The following is a 16,208-nucleotide window of genomic DNA, read 5'->3' on the forward strand; positions in this document are numbered from 1 at the left end:
ACAGGAGTTTGAAATACGTGTAGATTTAATGACTACTTTTGAAAAGAAATCCCTACTATGAAAGGTGACACAATATACATATTTAATGGGGTATAAAATAACGCATTAGAATTCTTGGCTCCAATTCACCCCCCTGTCTTTGATGGCCATCAACTGGCAATAATAATAATAATAATAATAATAACAATAAATATGCTCAGATATTTTAAGATAATATTTGCTTGAATCTGAAACATCTGGTGACTGCCCTCAATTCCCAAACATGTTTTTTAGTACAATTTTCCAGTTTAACATCATAGACCACCCAAACTGCGACAGAACAAGTGAGGTAGTCAGGGAGAAGCAATGGTTGGTGATAAAATGCTCCTTTTCTCTTGGCAAACTGCACTGAGAAATAGATGCTGCTTTCAAGAATAATAATTTCTATTTAATTCTACAAAGTATGAAACTATAGTGTTGTTTTATTATGGAAGGGGAGGGTTACTATCCCATTCAATGTAAAAACAAAGAAATTTAAATCTGCATTTTCAACTGTTAAACAAACAAAATGTTGTTGCGTGTTGAAAACTAAATATTTTAAGTCTTTCCTGTTATTAATTTTATAATATTTATAATTATTGTGACAGATTGAGTCAGTTGTTATACTTCACCCCAAAAATTCTGGTTTAACTACTTGAGGAAAAACCGGTTCAAAATACAAGAGAAAAATGAGGTGTTTTTTTACTTAATACTGATGGATTGTGGTGAGTATTAGATGAGGTTGATTCACACGGAGGGACACAGACTCATATGCAAACACACACAGTCATGTTGCATTTCTAGGATTATTGGGACTTTCTGTCACTTCTAATTTTAATACAATGAACGATTCAGGACCCCATTCCAGAAAAAACCAGAAAGAGATGAAAACTAATTAAGTTTTCTAAAAAAACGCCGATCAGTGCAAAGGGGACTTTTCTCAGCATTAGTGTGTCAGAGGAAATAATTATTTGCGGTTAGTTTCCTATGCTACTTGTATAACAGTTCAGCCAAAATCGTACGACACCTTTTAACCAACAACCTGAGAACCTGCCCATAGTTACTACAAAAAATGTTAACAGATTTATAAATATATGTTTTGCTTCAACTGCCACACATTTAGAAAATATAACACAATCTTCAGACTTTAAGTAAACCGTACATTTCAAAGTGTTCCAACAGCCATGACACATATTTTGCCGTAGAACAACCGTGGAACTTTTCAAGAAAGCTCCAAATGCCATTTAAGGGCTTTCCCACCACTATCGAATGTCCTTTTCCACACTGGCTCTAGATCCCCATCATCGTCTTGCACAATGAGAAAGCGAGTGCAGGTATCTCTTGAGCATACACATTTCCATAAACTGTCTATAAACACAACTGTGGCTACTCCCACCCTGTTCTCGGTGGACTGTGTGGGACGAGGCTCCACCCTGCTTCAGGGAGAGATGTTAAGGAAGCTTTAGATTGTTCCAAATGGAATTTCTACGTGGAACGACTTGGCTATTTCTCCACCGACGGTACAGTCACATCTGTAGAGCTACGGGGTCCATGGAGCTCTACTGATTTATGAGTCGAACTAACAGCTCTGACGTTTGCTGTCGCGAAACGGCAGAAAAATGAAAGACATCAAGCCGCGTATACTGAAGACCCATCCTAAAATAGATCCCCGTTTTAAATACCGTGGAAAAAATAACGACGGGGTGAATGCGCTGAGTCATGGCAAATGGAAGAAGTTAAAGATGGCACTGGTGTGTGAAGACCCATTCACCAAGTAGGGGGGTGGATGCCACATGCTGAGTGGCCTGGCCAGAGTTTTCATTCAGCTGTGTAACCTCTGCTTGTGTTAAGGGCTAATAACATGGCAAGGCCATTGTATACGTGCTATATGCTGCACTTAAGCATTTTTGGGACTGTTATTCTAATGTTAAATTATGAAAAACCTCACCAAGAATGAGCTAAGATAATCATCCTGTTATTTTTACATAGCAGTTTTCCGCTCAAATACAGTGACACATTTTCTGCATTTACCACCTTTTACCGACCTACCTGAGAGTCACATCATTGACAAACTCTGCATCGTTTATGCTTTGGCTAAATGTAAATGAGCAAGTAATTAAATATAAGTCATATATCGTGATTTTCCTTTAATTGCATGTTCACATGCTTGGATTAAACACTTGAAATGGAATGTATTGCCTAAACTGAAGTGTAATTTACGTTATATTGTGCACACTGACTGCTGCAGCATTACTCTGTTCCTATGATTAACAATTCCACCCATGCATCTTTTCAACTGCTTAATCAAGCACAGTCATAGACCCTGGGCAATGTAGAGACACCCATCTGCCTAACGGCGTGTATTTTAGACTACGGGAGAAAACCAGCATGACATGGGGGATAACAGGCAACCTCTACACAATCAGACCGGAGGTGGCATTTGAACTGCAGCACCTCTTGAGGTGTCAGACCACTGTGTCACCTTCGTAACATTTCTCAAGCAAATACAAAATGGCCTGTCACCACAGTAACTGCGATGTCCTTATGACCTCCCGCTGCTACCGGGGTGTTAGGACTCCGTGCACGTAATCAGATGGTCGCTGGTTCAATCCCTGTGGTCGGCAGAGAGATTTCACCCTTCAGCCCCTAAACAAGGCCCTTTTAAGCCGCAGTTTCTCCAAGGACTGGCTGACCATGCTCTCTGAATTATATATCACGTTGTACAAAAGTATATACTAAATAAGTAAATCTTTGGCTCAAAAAAAGTTAATCTAATTTGTAACATCTGATGAAATATATAACACTACGGTGTTCACATTACTGACCTTTAGTTTAGTACAACCCACTATAACTACAATAAAGACATTCTAGAACCTATTATGCTTCTGATTTATTGCGCAGTGCTTGCATGTGTGTGCGTGTGTGTATGTGAGTGCTTTTGCATGAGAGATGCAAGAAGGAGGACAATGAGCAGAAGATTACTGCCAAGTGAAATATTATTTGCATAAAAAGTGCTCTGCCACTGGGATTGCCTGATTCATCAGAGCCTTTAAGACAGTTTAATTGTTTGTACAGTGCCTTCCTGGTGATACCACATTCTTAATTAATTGGACATAGAATAAACTGGTTTCATACACATTATTTCTCTTTTGACTCCCATTTCCCTGTTAATACTTGCCAAGTACAAACTATGAATTACTATAATGTTTTTTTTTTTTTTTTAATGGTAATTCTGTTTAAGGATTGCATAACACAAATGCTCCCCGATCGTTAAAACCTGCAGACCAAAAATCACCTAAGATACACTGAGTAGCTGTCCCAGAGCCCCGCGGTCATTAGATGAGCATAAAACTGCTTTCCGTGCAAGTTGATGCGTTGCCTGTCAGACGTTTCAGCAAGCATGGTAATAGTTCACGGCAATTATGAAGTTATTTCCATGTATTACTGCAAAAGCATTCGTTTTAGTCATATTCCCTCAGGAAATAGCAGTACAATTGTGAGACCTGGGATTGTAAACCGGTTCTAACCTGTTAAACCAATAAAGCTTTATACAAGTTTAACCAGTTTCTCCTTTGCTGGCTACATTAAAAGGGAAGAAAAAAACGTTAGTGAATTGTTTTGCTTTGAGGTTGTGAAAGTGCTGCCCCCCTCAGGAAGAATGTGAACACGCAACATATCTGGTCCGTGAACTGCTACTGTACGTGTACTGAAAAATACAACCAGTAGTAAACTGTGGGTTATAGTGCGTCATATGATACGACACAGAGTAGACCTCACATGTTGTTATAACTATTGTACTTCTCTGTAATGTTTCAATTTAGGGTTTGATCTTTGGCTTGTATTTAAAAAAAAAAATTTAAATAACATTTTTAAAAATCTCTCCAATGAGTAACACGCACAACAGCTCAATGTTTCAAATATGTAAGAAGGATAAAGGTGGAGGCCAATCCTGTGTGACTCCACGTATCTAAAGTTGCATAAGAGTTCCTTCTTGGAGAGGCTATTGATCGTGTCATAGCATAAGTCCTTTGGAGGTTCCATCAAGCCGGCCATCGAGCAGCTGCTCATCTCCGTTACAGCTTTGGGCTCCACGAAACTCCTGCCGATATAAAGTCTGGGTGTTTTTGGAGGAGAATTAGAATGCCTAGCTGACCAAACCCTTTGACGTCCTGGATGATTGTTACATATAAAATTCCACTTTATTGAAGTGCATTCGTTTCTCTGTTTTGATTATCATACACAACGATGGTCAAATTTTACTCAAATTCACAGTTGAATCCATCGTGAAAATGTCATTCAGGATATTGGAGCACAACTGAAAGTGAAGACTCTGATAACTGAAAGTATACCCTCCTGATAGAATTTGATGTGCACTGACCCCCATAAATATCTACAGTGTAATGGTGTAAACCACTGCTAACACTTATAATTACCATTTCCTATACACAACAGAAAACAATACAACAAACTGAATAACAAGGACGCTTTGTTACTGTCACTCATATAAAGGCCTCTGTGTCTTCAGCAGAGGATTTCCAGCAAATTACAAAAACCACTCCGTAAAAATCGAACAGGCAGCCTTCCTGGTAAAAGAGGTTTAATAAAATTGATGTCAGCAACCACAAAATACAAAGTGTAAATCACCATGTATTTCTCTTCTCTTAGTTAAATATTAATAAAAGGATTAAATTTGAGTGGCCTAATATTGACATCAAAAAGAAATAGTCTATTGTTTGCGTTTTATACTTAGTATGTGTGTGTGTGTGTGTCAATATAAATTTGTCCATTATACAGGAGGCACTGTTTACAATTATTGCACAATTTTGACATGTTTTATGCTACTGAAATCCTGCCACAAAAAAGAGGTAACAGAGATTGCGAGGGAAAGCACTGTGAGAGGACAGCTGAAGGGACAGAGGCCCTGTAAAAATTAAGCGAAGGAATACGGACGAGATTCAAAACCAGTTCACAACTCCAAAATATATATTAAGGTTTTTTTTTTTTTTTTAATAATTTGCAGTTTACAAAAAAAGCACTCGTTACCGTTTGAAAGGACTTTAGCAAAGTAACTTAGAGTTTATGAACATACTGAAAAGTTTAAGCACCAACCAAATTTGAACAGAAAAGGTACTGATATTTGTTATCAATTACAGAACATTCACAGTCAGGTTTACAGCCAATTTTAAACTGATTTTCAAAGAAATACTATGACATTTATCACATAGTTTCAAAACACCTTTTATGCTGCTGCAGAAAAAAAAAACAATTTGCAGAAATTAAGTTCCCAGAATAGTATGAATGTACATTACAGAAAAGTATGCTGACAGTTCAAACTGTATATAATTTAACTTTTATCATTTACATTAACTCTGCTTTTATAATACTTAATACAAAATCAAAAACGCAAATGTTGACTAACCACTGTAACAATAACAATAAATCTAATTCCATGTGCACTCCAATACAATACCAAGGCATGAGAAAAGGTAAGAAACATTTGGTCTTACTCTATAATATACATACTTTAAACAATACTATAAATGCATTCCTGATATGTAAATCACAGCTCAGCTTAAAGGACAATCCTTACTCATAACTGTAACACGTCATGAAAGTGATACTGAGATTGTGACCCAGGATCTCCTTGGTTTCCATTCTGCCATTACATCATTCCCACTAGCATTGATTCCACAACTATACAGAGTGTAAAGTAGTCCTTTCCAAGTATGCGGCATTGGCACTGTGTATATGGAGAAGGGCAGATATTTGACATGTTTGACACATCGGGTCTGCCTTGTCCTTGCCAGGGGACGGCTGTTCGGGACTCTACACGTATTGCTCATCCGTGACATATTTTCACACTTAAATCGTACGTATTTTGAGAAACCGAGAGCAAAGATAGACAGTGAAGCTGAAACAGAGGCAGAGATAGTACTAAAATCAGATGTACTGATGTAGGCTAACATCAGTGAAACATAAATAACCCACAGATGACGTCATATTAGACTTCATGTTTGATGTTAGGTATTATGAACTATGGGTAATTGTGCTTTACTGATAAAATTCAAAAGCGTTAGCATGAACATTAAAGCACAATCTTTATGCTTAATGTGATCATCAGGATACTGAGATTTGTCTGTTTATATTTAGGGCAAACTGGCTTTTGTTAACCCAGTCAAGCATTTTGGGTGCTTCACTAGTTCGCCAAATTGATAGGGCCAACGTAAACCAAGTGCAACTAATGATAATTTGAACTGTTTTTTGTTTTGAGAAGATGCAGGCTTCAGTAGAAAGCAGGGATGCACCTTTACCTATACAGTGGAACCTCGGTTCTCGAATGTTTCAAATATCGTACAATTCGGTTCTCGGGCATATTGTTGGGTGAAAAAATGTCTCGTTTGTCGAACGGATTTTCAGTTCTCAATCAACCGACCCGTTCCCGCTAAAACCCGTCTGACAAAGCACACGTCTTTCCGCACATAAACAAAGGAAAGAATGCGTGCGTAGGAGTCAGTCAATCACTAACGTAACTATCTCCGCCGAACTGTGCTGTGAATATTCTCGTGTTTTGTTTTACTTTTACTGTCTTTTGAAATAAGCCGCCATGGTCCTAAGAAGGTTAGTGATAGCAGCAAACTAAAAAGCAAGGTTTTTAGTTTGCTAAAAATGATAGAGGTTAAATAGGAAATAATTGCCAGGTATAATAAAGATGTTCGCGTGTCTGATCTCGCTATATAGTATGGAATGGCGTAATTATTTTTCCATTTATTCCATGTATTTATAGGTTTTGATGTTTTTTTTATCGTTTTAGAATTAAGATGTATTTTACAGGTTTAAATAGGTAATCGTTTGGGGGCCTGGAATGAACTAATCCAATTTACATTATTTCTTATGGGAAAAATCATCAACCAAATGGTTCTCAGCTCTCCAACCGCCATCTGGAACAGATTAAGTTCGAGAACCGAGGTGCCGCTGTATTAGGACCTGTACTGGGTCCGATACCACGCTCATGTCGTTGACAATCCCTTTAACCGATAATACAAAATGACTATGAGCAATATGTTTAGTGAGCAAAATACACGGTACAAGATATCTGTAGTCTGGAAAAACTTCAACGTTAATAAAATCAAAAGCATGGCGGACTGCGAACCGCAATACTAAGCTATCAAGAAGAGGTACGAAATCAGGTTCATACAACATCGGTAGGTCTAATCTAAATAAACATTAAAAAATTAATATTAGAAAAAGTATGACGAAATTTCCCTCAGCAGCAACTCTGCGACCAAATGTGCAGTAAATCTCTTGCACAGAGATAGAAAATGTCAAACGATAACCCCCGTGCAGTGAAAATTACAGAAACTCTTACACCGTATCGGTCAGGCACAATGTCATAATGGTCATAGGTGGGGAGAGTAATACTTTGTGATGTGGTATACGGTGTAAAAAGTTTGTGAACCACGGCTTGAAAGATCCGAACAGTGTGTAAGCGTAAGGCTTTAAAGTGATGTTTTTAAATCATATTTAACCCATCTATCCAACGCTTTCCGCAGAGACTAAAAACCATTGTTCAGCCCTGATATGATCAGTCCCCCCTACCCTGGTGTCAAATCTTAACGCCAGCTGTTTGGCCTGTTATCTGTAGGCCTGCATTGTTTTGTTCAGTTGTTTTTGGGTGTATTATCGCTTATCCCAATACTTTAAGTTATAATACTGAATATTATTCTTAGACATGGTACATCCCTAATTGTTATCGGTATCAGTACTCGTATTCGCTCTGAAAATAATGGTATCGGTGCATCCCTAACAGTGTAGAATCAGCAAAATTTATATCCTGGTTAGTTGGCCTGCATTCTTAATTACTGTTATTTAGTAATTACTTATTGGATACACGAACAGAAATGGCATTCCCTTTTACTCACACGAATAGCATGTTTTATTTTCTGAATAAATTGTGGGATTTTGATTTTCTTTTTTTTTTTAAGGTGCTTAAGACTAAAACAATATATACTGGTTTCACAATTATGTTCACATTTTATAAAATAACATATGTTCTGTACGGGACTTTCTTTTCAATATTATATCAGAATTAAAACAAATGAAACAATAGATGCTTAATATTTAAGAACTATTTACTTAATCAGATTGCACGACCGCTAATCACAGCACAGAATGCACTAATGACATTAATCTAAATAACTCCAGAAGAAGTAGGCTTTCCTTAAATCCTGACATGATATGGGTGGTCAGTAACTGGCGGTATCCTAACTGATGTATAGATTGTCAGGAACATAGGTTTTAGGATTACAAAAGAAAAGTCTCTCTGCTTTATCGGCTGAAACACTGAAGTGAGAAGCGTGAGCTGTGTGTCTACCCCAGTCTCATCAGCCGATTACCATCCATTTTTGGTCTTTGCGATCTGGGACTCATGCATCGATTATTGATCCCTTTTGGCTTCCTGGCTCCTGCCGTGGAGTAAAAGGGAGACATCAGATTCCTGGGCAACAATACTGCTCACTGAGGGCAGGGCCAGTCCAAGGTGCAAGCGAACCAGGGGGCCACCGTCTGACCCACCCGTCAGAACGGGAAGAAAGATGACAAATGACAACTAGGTTAATCAAATCTTGCTTAGGGCCATGAAAAAAAAGGTTGGGTGGGCCCTGACTGAGGGTGTGGGTCAGCGTCGAGTCTCCTGTGGCAGCCAGGGCAAAATGCCCCTTCTGGATCCAATGCCCACCTTCACTGGTGTTTCACAAGTGCTGAAAAGAGCAGGAGGCCGAAACTGAACAAAATTGACGATTAAAGAAAATGTACTGTCGCTGAACGTTATTCCTGTATGTTCAAAAGGAAACAGTTTTGGGTGTCAAATACTGTGGCGGGGGGAGACATTCCTTCCCATTTGTGGAGCCGAACCCTGTTTCATCCCAGGATGCCGGGCTTTCCCATCCTGCCATGGCATAGGAGGGGCAGTTACCACGGTGCTTCAGACCAGCTGAGCGCCAGGCGGAAGAGAGCCCGCTCCTCCGCACGCCTCTCCGGCCAACCCTCACACCAGCATGTGGCGGCGGCGGTGCAGCGCCAGGTGGTCTGAGCGGGAAAAGCTGCGCTCGCAGTCCATGCATTTGAACGGCTTGACGCCTGTGTGCTTGCGGTAGTGGCGCGTCAGCTCGTCGGAGCGAGCAAACTTCCATGTGCAGCCGTCCCACGTGCATTTGTACGGCTTCTCACCTGGAGGTACGGGAACATGAAGGGAAACGCCATGAAATGCAGATACATCAGCCAGCTGCTGAACCACCTCAGCCTGTATAATATGTTCACGATACTGGATAGTGCGATCAAAACTTCGGAGGTTAAAATATCTGTTCACATGCAGGAACAGTAAAGACCTGGCACAATCCGATGGCTAATGTGTACTTTTAACAATAAAATAAATCCCATGGCTAATATGTACTTTTAACAATAAAATAAGCAAACTACAACCTGGTCATTAAGGGTCTTAGTCAGCTGCAAGTCAGTTTCAAGTCTTTTTTTTGTCATGATATTGTCGTGTCATGATTGTCAGATCTCTCCCACCAAGAGAAAATGGACGAAAAATGCCTTTCGTTTCAATGTAGTTTCAGCTCGGAATGATGCACAGAGTTTGCATTACTAGTAGTACAAGCCAAAGTGGCTCATTAAATCAGCACCCCCTCAGAATATGGCACCATAGACCGCTGTCTATGTCACCTACCGGCCTGGACCAGCACTAACCACTAGTACCTGCAGAGCTCACAAAATGCACTGTCCTAGATAGAACACACCTGCTGATCTGGGGCCAGTAAACTCACCCGTGTGTGTCCTCCGGTGCGCTTTCAGATGGGAGCTCTTTGTGTAAACCTTATTGCAGCCGTCAAAGTCACACCTGTGGATGCGTCTCTTTTTGGGGTCTGGAGACTCGGACCTCCGTGGGCGCGACATGCTCTCAATACTGAATGGAGACATGGAACTGGGACACAAAACGAAACCGAAACAGATCATTAGAGAGTCTTGGCTCCAACAGAAAGTGAAAAGAAACACATTTCTATTTTCAAAACATACCTATGGCAAGTAAAGCAGAATCCAGAATATAAGCCTGCAGTGACAGACATTAATGCAGCAAACATACTGTACAGTGAATTAGGCTGACAAGCCACGAACTGGTTGTCAGAAATTTAGCACTGCAGCTGATTGCCGTATAACTCTAAAGAGCCAAAGCGCTTCATCTAATCTGCGTCCAGCTGTGTGAACAGTATCAAATTAAACATGCAGGAGGACTTTCTTCTGTTTAAGCTTTTTTCTACTGTACATTGTAGTTTTGTACAAGGGCACATAGATGGAACAGTTGCTTGGAAAATGAGTTTTATATAATTTTATTTTCACAGGGTAAACTCTATAGATTATGGTTAGCTTGAGAGAGAAAAGGTTACTGTTTCTGCGCTTCATCCGCCCATGAATTACAAACCTGTGTGACAAATTTCTGACGACATCTTCATTTGATGACCCAATCAAAGGAAGCAAAGCTAATGAGTTTCATTTCCACCATGTTTACAAGGGCGTAACAAAAATGGAAATGACAGATGAGTGACAGCAATGCATTTTAATGCATCATTTATTCTGTTTTTCCTGGAATTAATAGTTTACCTAGTTAATTTTGTGACCCTTGACTTTCCTGCCCATATTTTCCTTGACAGAATTTTTTAAAAAAAGATTAATAGCTTCTAGGGTAGCAAAAATGACAACCCCCTGTTCCCCTCGGCCTTTTCCAGCACTGACATTATGAAGTTGTACAGTGAAATGAAGGGGGCGCGGTATGTGGTTCAGTGGGCTAAGTCTCTGTGCCTGTGATTGGAAGCTCACTGGTTTGGGCCCTGCTTTGGCAAAATGGTCACATGTCTGTGGGCCCCTGAGCATGACCCTCCATGGGAGCCACTGCAGGCAGCTGCTCTACACTGTGTCACATGTGTCTCTGTGTCACAGATAGCAAGATGGGACAGGCAAAAAGAGGTTCTCCGTACAGGGATCAATAAAGGTGTCAATATTATTAGATATTACTATTATCTAATACTATTACTATTATCTGATACTATTACAGAACTGTAATTGGTGTTTTATTATTATTTATGTGAAATTTAAACTGAAATGTGTACTACACAGTTAAGTTTGGCAGTTCAGCACTGCCAAAACACTAAGATGTTAAAAGCAATGGTTATTGCTCTGCTCAGTGATGACCTTTAGGGGGCGCTGTGGTCTTATTACTAGCAGTACCAGCATGAAAATGGCCTACTACTTATGACGCAGAATACGGAGAATAGGTCCCTTTAACATAAGGAATAAGGAATAACTAGGGTGAAGTACCTGCATAGGAATTTGCTCGTAATCATGTCTCGAAAAAATGCCTTGTAGTGGATTGAGATTGTAGGAGAACAGTTGTTGTAGGTGAACTGCCTTGCTGATTATTTTGGACATAAATTAATTAGTATATTTTATTTTATTATTATTATTATTAATAATAATACCAATAACAATACTACTACTACTAATAATAATAATAAAAGCAGGACAATCATTTAAACATGTATCCCTAAAACATTCTTTTCCATCTCCCTGCAGTATGACATGTCTTTGACTCTTAACTTTGAAAATGAACATTGGCAATGGACAAGATACAAGATGCTCAAAATTATCTGGATGTAATGACGGTGGACATTCTGATGACAAGAAAGAAATGTTCACCTCGTTTCTGTATATCCTACCCTGTATATGAACTTTAATGCTGTCCACACATCTCTAGCAAAAAAAAAATATATTTTGACTAAGTTTTGTGTCAGAAATAACTGCAAGTTTATTTCTTCTGTTTCACACGTGTTCATCCTAAAATAACCCCTATGACACGTAACATTTTGCATTTTTAGTGGAGCAGATGTTAACTAGACCAAAGACAAGAGAGATATGACTGTTTTGCTACTGTTTTTATGCAGGGAGTTTTCACATAGACCGACACAGAATATACCCAGGCAAACTCATGGGCCAGTTCAGTGGAGCAGTAGATACTGTGGTTTTGAATAAATGGATGAGTTTGCCCAGGGATGCCATTAGCAGTAGTATTAACTTTCACACCTAGGGCATTCTAACGGGAGCAGTCCGTCTGAACCCTCATCAGCTACATCCATACCCGAGTGACCCTCGGCTCCAGGGAAACACTTAAAGCTGACACATCCTTTCAGATAGACAACCAACCAGCCAGCAGTACTCAGAAGCTCATTAATATGGAAAATCCGCGGCACCACCTACACTCCTCAACTGATAAAGTAACGTGATGTTTGAATACGTCCACCTAGCAGACGGTTCTTCCCTTCCCCCCAATCAAAGACATGTCAAATCTAGTATCGTTCCAAGCCTTGCCACACCACTAGTTCCTCAGAAATGTTCAGATAACGACAATCACCTCCCCAGCCCCCCTAAATGCGTAGGCTACTTGGGTCAGAAGTAAATACAAGTGGGCTAAACTTTTTGTGCACTGGGAACTGGTGGAACACAAAATTAAACACGTCTGTTTATAGGGTTTTTCACTTAAGGTGCAGGAAATTTGTGACGTGAGATGTTCAATGGTCTGTTAAACGTCAGGGGCAAAAGCATTGGATAATAAGCTGATGTCCACTAGAATAAAAAGAAGAATAATTCTACAGAATATATTAATTGGTTTTCAAAATAGTTTTTGCCCGACATCGGAGAATAATGTGCAATGTCCCAGAAATCTGTCATTCCAGCAAATTTCGCCTGACAGTTCAACATGCAAGAAGGTATATCATACAAGGTGACAGGTATGCAGACAGACATACCAACAAGCAGGCAAACAGACACACGCTGACATCTGTGTGCAGGCCTAGATAATGCATGGCTTATTTTACAGCAATCAAACTTAAGAATGGAAAACCACGCTGATGGATTAATGGGCTTTGTAAAAAGAAGCAAAAAATATGAAGTGAGATTCCCAAAAAGTCAATGCTTCATACAGTATGTTCACAAATAATAAATATACCTCTAAAAGAAAAAAATGTGACTTTCTTAATTGGCAAGCCTCTTATAAACTGTTGGACAGAATGCGGAGAAGAAGAGGCTGAGCTGTGAGGGATACTCACTCCTGCACAGCCCTGGCTATGGACAGCGCAGTGGATCCTGTCTCGTTCACGCTGTCCAGCGTCACGTTTGGCAGGTCGTCATCGTCGCTGTCGTTCTTGATTTCCCTCAACAAGCCATTAGGGTTAGATAGCGCTGCGTTAAAAAAAACAAGAGAGAGAGAGAGAATTCTTTTTTTAGTCAAGCAATATTATGGCCGTCAACATATTCAAGTGTGGGAATGATTCTCTTAGTGTGGAAATGTCACCATCATGAATAACGTCAGAAACTTACTGTTGATTACGGTTGATATTTTTTTCAGAATGTTATCATCATGGTCATTAATTTGCTTGGCTTTTCTTTTCACCAAAAGTAACTCAGACATAGCTGGATATTTCCCTGCAGAAATTCAAGTCAAGTACCTTGCCCAAAGTGTCAACAGCAGGCCGTTCATAGGGCCACTACCCCTTGGATATCTGATCCATATCCTGAGCCTCTACCTGCTACCCCATGATCTACTCTACAGGCTCAGGACATGCAAATACATTTGTAAGGTTGCAGATGCTGGTCGGCTGGCTGGAGTGAGATTTTCAATTCGGGGCAGGCCTGCACACACAGGGCCATCCCCTCCACCACTCTCACTTGTTTCCTGAATCTTTTGCAGTTTTCATTATTAAGGTCACACTTCTAATCATTTATAGCTATGAAGTACTCATGCAGATGTATTACACTTTTCTATTAAAATTTCTATTCGCATCAATTGGCATCAACTAAAACGTTAATAGATGATGTTATTCTGACAATTAGGATAGTTTAAGGTGGGGGCAAGCTTTACAGGGGACATAATTTACACAGAGGGGCCAACCTTATCATTAGCCAATAATATGTTACCAATCAGTGAGTGACAGGGGAGGGGGCATGCCACAGCCAATCAGCTTTCAGCTGGGACCAGTGCCTCATTAAGTTGCTGATCATATCTGTAAATGTTTCTGCAGTTTCTGTAGTATTGCAGTAATGGAATAATGTTACCACTCCAGTTGGGGAGAGCTGAGAATATAATTGCTTTTTTGAAATATTTACTTAAATAATAATTCATCACAGCTGGTGTTTCAGTAGGCTGGGACATATCATTTCAGAGTAATATGTGTTGATTCTAATTTTGGTTACTTTTAGACTTTTACCGGAACTGACATATTGCCCAAGTAACAAAAATTAGGCTTATTGTTAAATGGTCAGTAAAACTCTATGACTACACAGTTTTTAAAAGCTTTGACAAAAATGTCAAACTGAGAAACATTAGCAGTACAGGGATGTGCATGGCCCACACTATGACCAACATATTTCAACGAAAACATTCAGAAGGTGGCAAGTCTTTGGTTCTGATTGTTTGTAAGTCTGGTCTCGTTTACATTTACGTGGCAATGTAACAGAAGGCTGAGCTGAAGGGGTACCTCTCATGTGGAGTATTCTGGCAAAGTGCATGTAATGTTCCTGGCACTAAAAAGCATTGGGGACGACAGTCCGATAGCAAAAATGGTGAATAAGCAGGACTGTTTGTAATGAACATTACAGAGTTGAAAAGAATGGATGTTACGTGCAATTAAACATTGATATACAAACAAAAATCCCTTCTTAAAGCTGTGCAAGTTAACAAGAGCAAAATATCTTCTGTGTCAAAATATTCAAAGTAAGCATAATAAAAGTAAAAGTGAAAATCTTGATGACTGCGGTAGACATGCAGTACTGTTACAACTGGTAGTATTTCGGCTTCTGTGGCAATTCGGAGACGTCGCCAAGTGAGTCGGCACCTGTTGCCGTGGTTTCTTGGGTACCACAGGTTCAGCATGTTGCCCTGTCTGCATTACTTTAAGAACACTCGTTATCACAGCTGTACAACTCCCAAAAGAGGGTCTGTTTTTATGTATTCCTGTCTTCCAGGCAGAGTAAAGCTGGTACTTAGAGAGGTGCTTACAATGAAATATTCATATCTGGGCAAGTGAATAGCCTAATAGCTAACAAAACTGGACTGGCCAAGTCATGCACAAGAGATCTAAGATGCACAGGTGCCCTGCCGTGAGTTGAGCAAAGACTCGATAGCAGGGCTGTAAAAGTTTACAGAATCAGCAGCACAAACTTCAGGGAATTTGTGTTAGAATCTAAAGATCGCGGGACCAGCTACTGAAAACTGACAGCGGGCCTGAGAGCAAGGGTGGAGGTTTTACCCAAAAGGACTGTACTACCTGAGCTTAATTAGAATAATACATTTCATAATTCATTTCAATGCTGAGGAAGAAGCATCGGTGCCTAGAGATTCACTGACAACCGATTAATTTCATCAATTAAACTAGAGATGAATGAAAACAAGGCGGCAGCACAAACGGAGAAGAGCATCTCCTCACCCTTGCCCTGAGTCCTTCGTTTCTCCAGCAGAGGTAGCATCATGGTGGAGGTGCGGCTCCGGGGCGAGTGCATGTCCGCGTACATCATGGGCGCGGCCCGCACCACCACGGGAATGTGATGTGCGCGGCTGGGGAGCTTGCTGCTGTGGAGGGTCATGGGGCTGGAAGGGGACACGGGGTGGATGATGTGCAAAAACGACTGGCCCCTGATGCCAGGGGAGGGGGGCAGCAGAGCACCCGGTGTCAACACGGGGGAGATCCCTGAGGGCGGGGCTGACGAGATAGAAGTGATGATCGTGGGGGGACAGGATGAAGTGGGGGAGGGAGAGAAGGCAGGCATCGCCGGAGAGGACCGAGGTGACACCCCAGCGAGGTGAGGGGAGAGTCGGCCTTTGTTGATTGACAAGTCCACGGGCTCGGTCTGTGTGTGAAACTGGTCAGGGAGCTGGCGCCGTGAAAACTCCGGTCTCCCTTTCCTTAACAGGAGCGGAATATCCATGTTTGAGTAGTCATGGACTTTTGGGGGCTGTAAGGGCAAGAGAAACACAGTTAGTCTCTTTAAAGTTCAGTCCAAGAAAGTTTAAAATGTATATTTTTTTTTTAAAGAAACAGATTCTCCATTTGTGCTGTTTCACTCGGCCCCAACTGTATGCAGCATTG

At 40.4% G+C, this 16,208-nt stretch overlaps 1 protein-coding gene across 1 annotated transcript in view; it reads right to left on the bottom strand.

Moving 5' to 3' along the window:
* Positions 1 to 5,240: 5,240 nt before the first annotated feature.
* The window catches only part of LOC125710035 (Krueppel-like factor 12), a 30,010-nt gene continuing 19,042 nt past the window's right edge, over positions 5,241 to 16,208 (bottom strand). Inside the window, exons 3-6 of the mRNA XM_048979196.1 lie at positions 15,549 to 16,074; positions 13,173 to 13,305; positions 9,843 to 10,000; positions 5,241 to 9,243 (exon numbers count right to left, since the gene is read on the bottom strand). Coding sequence (XP_048835153.1) covers positions 9,062 to 9,243; positions 9,843 to 10,000; positions 13,173 to 13,305; positions 15,549 to 16,074 — 999 coding nt within the window. The 3' untranslated portion in view covers positions 5,241 to 9,061. The remainder of the gene's footprint in view (positions 9,244 to 9,842; positions 10,001 to 13,172; positions 13,306 to 15,548; positions 16,075 to 16,208) is intronic.

The sequence above is a fragment of the Brienomyrus brachyistius genome, chromosome 16 (assembly GCF_023856365.1).
Source record: "Brienomyrus brachyistius isolate T26 chromosome 16, BBRACH_0.4, whole genome shotgun sequence".
Taxonomy (NCBI): Eukaryota; Metazoa; Chordata; class Actinopteri; order Osteoglossiformes; family Mormyridae; genus Brienomyrus; species Brienomyrus brachyistius.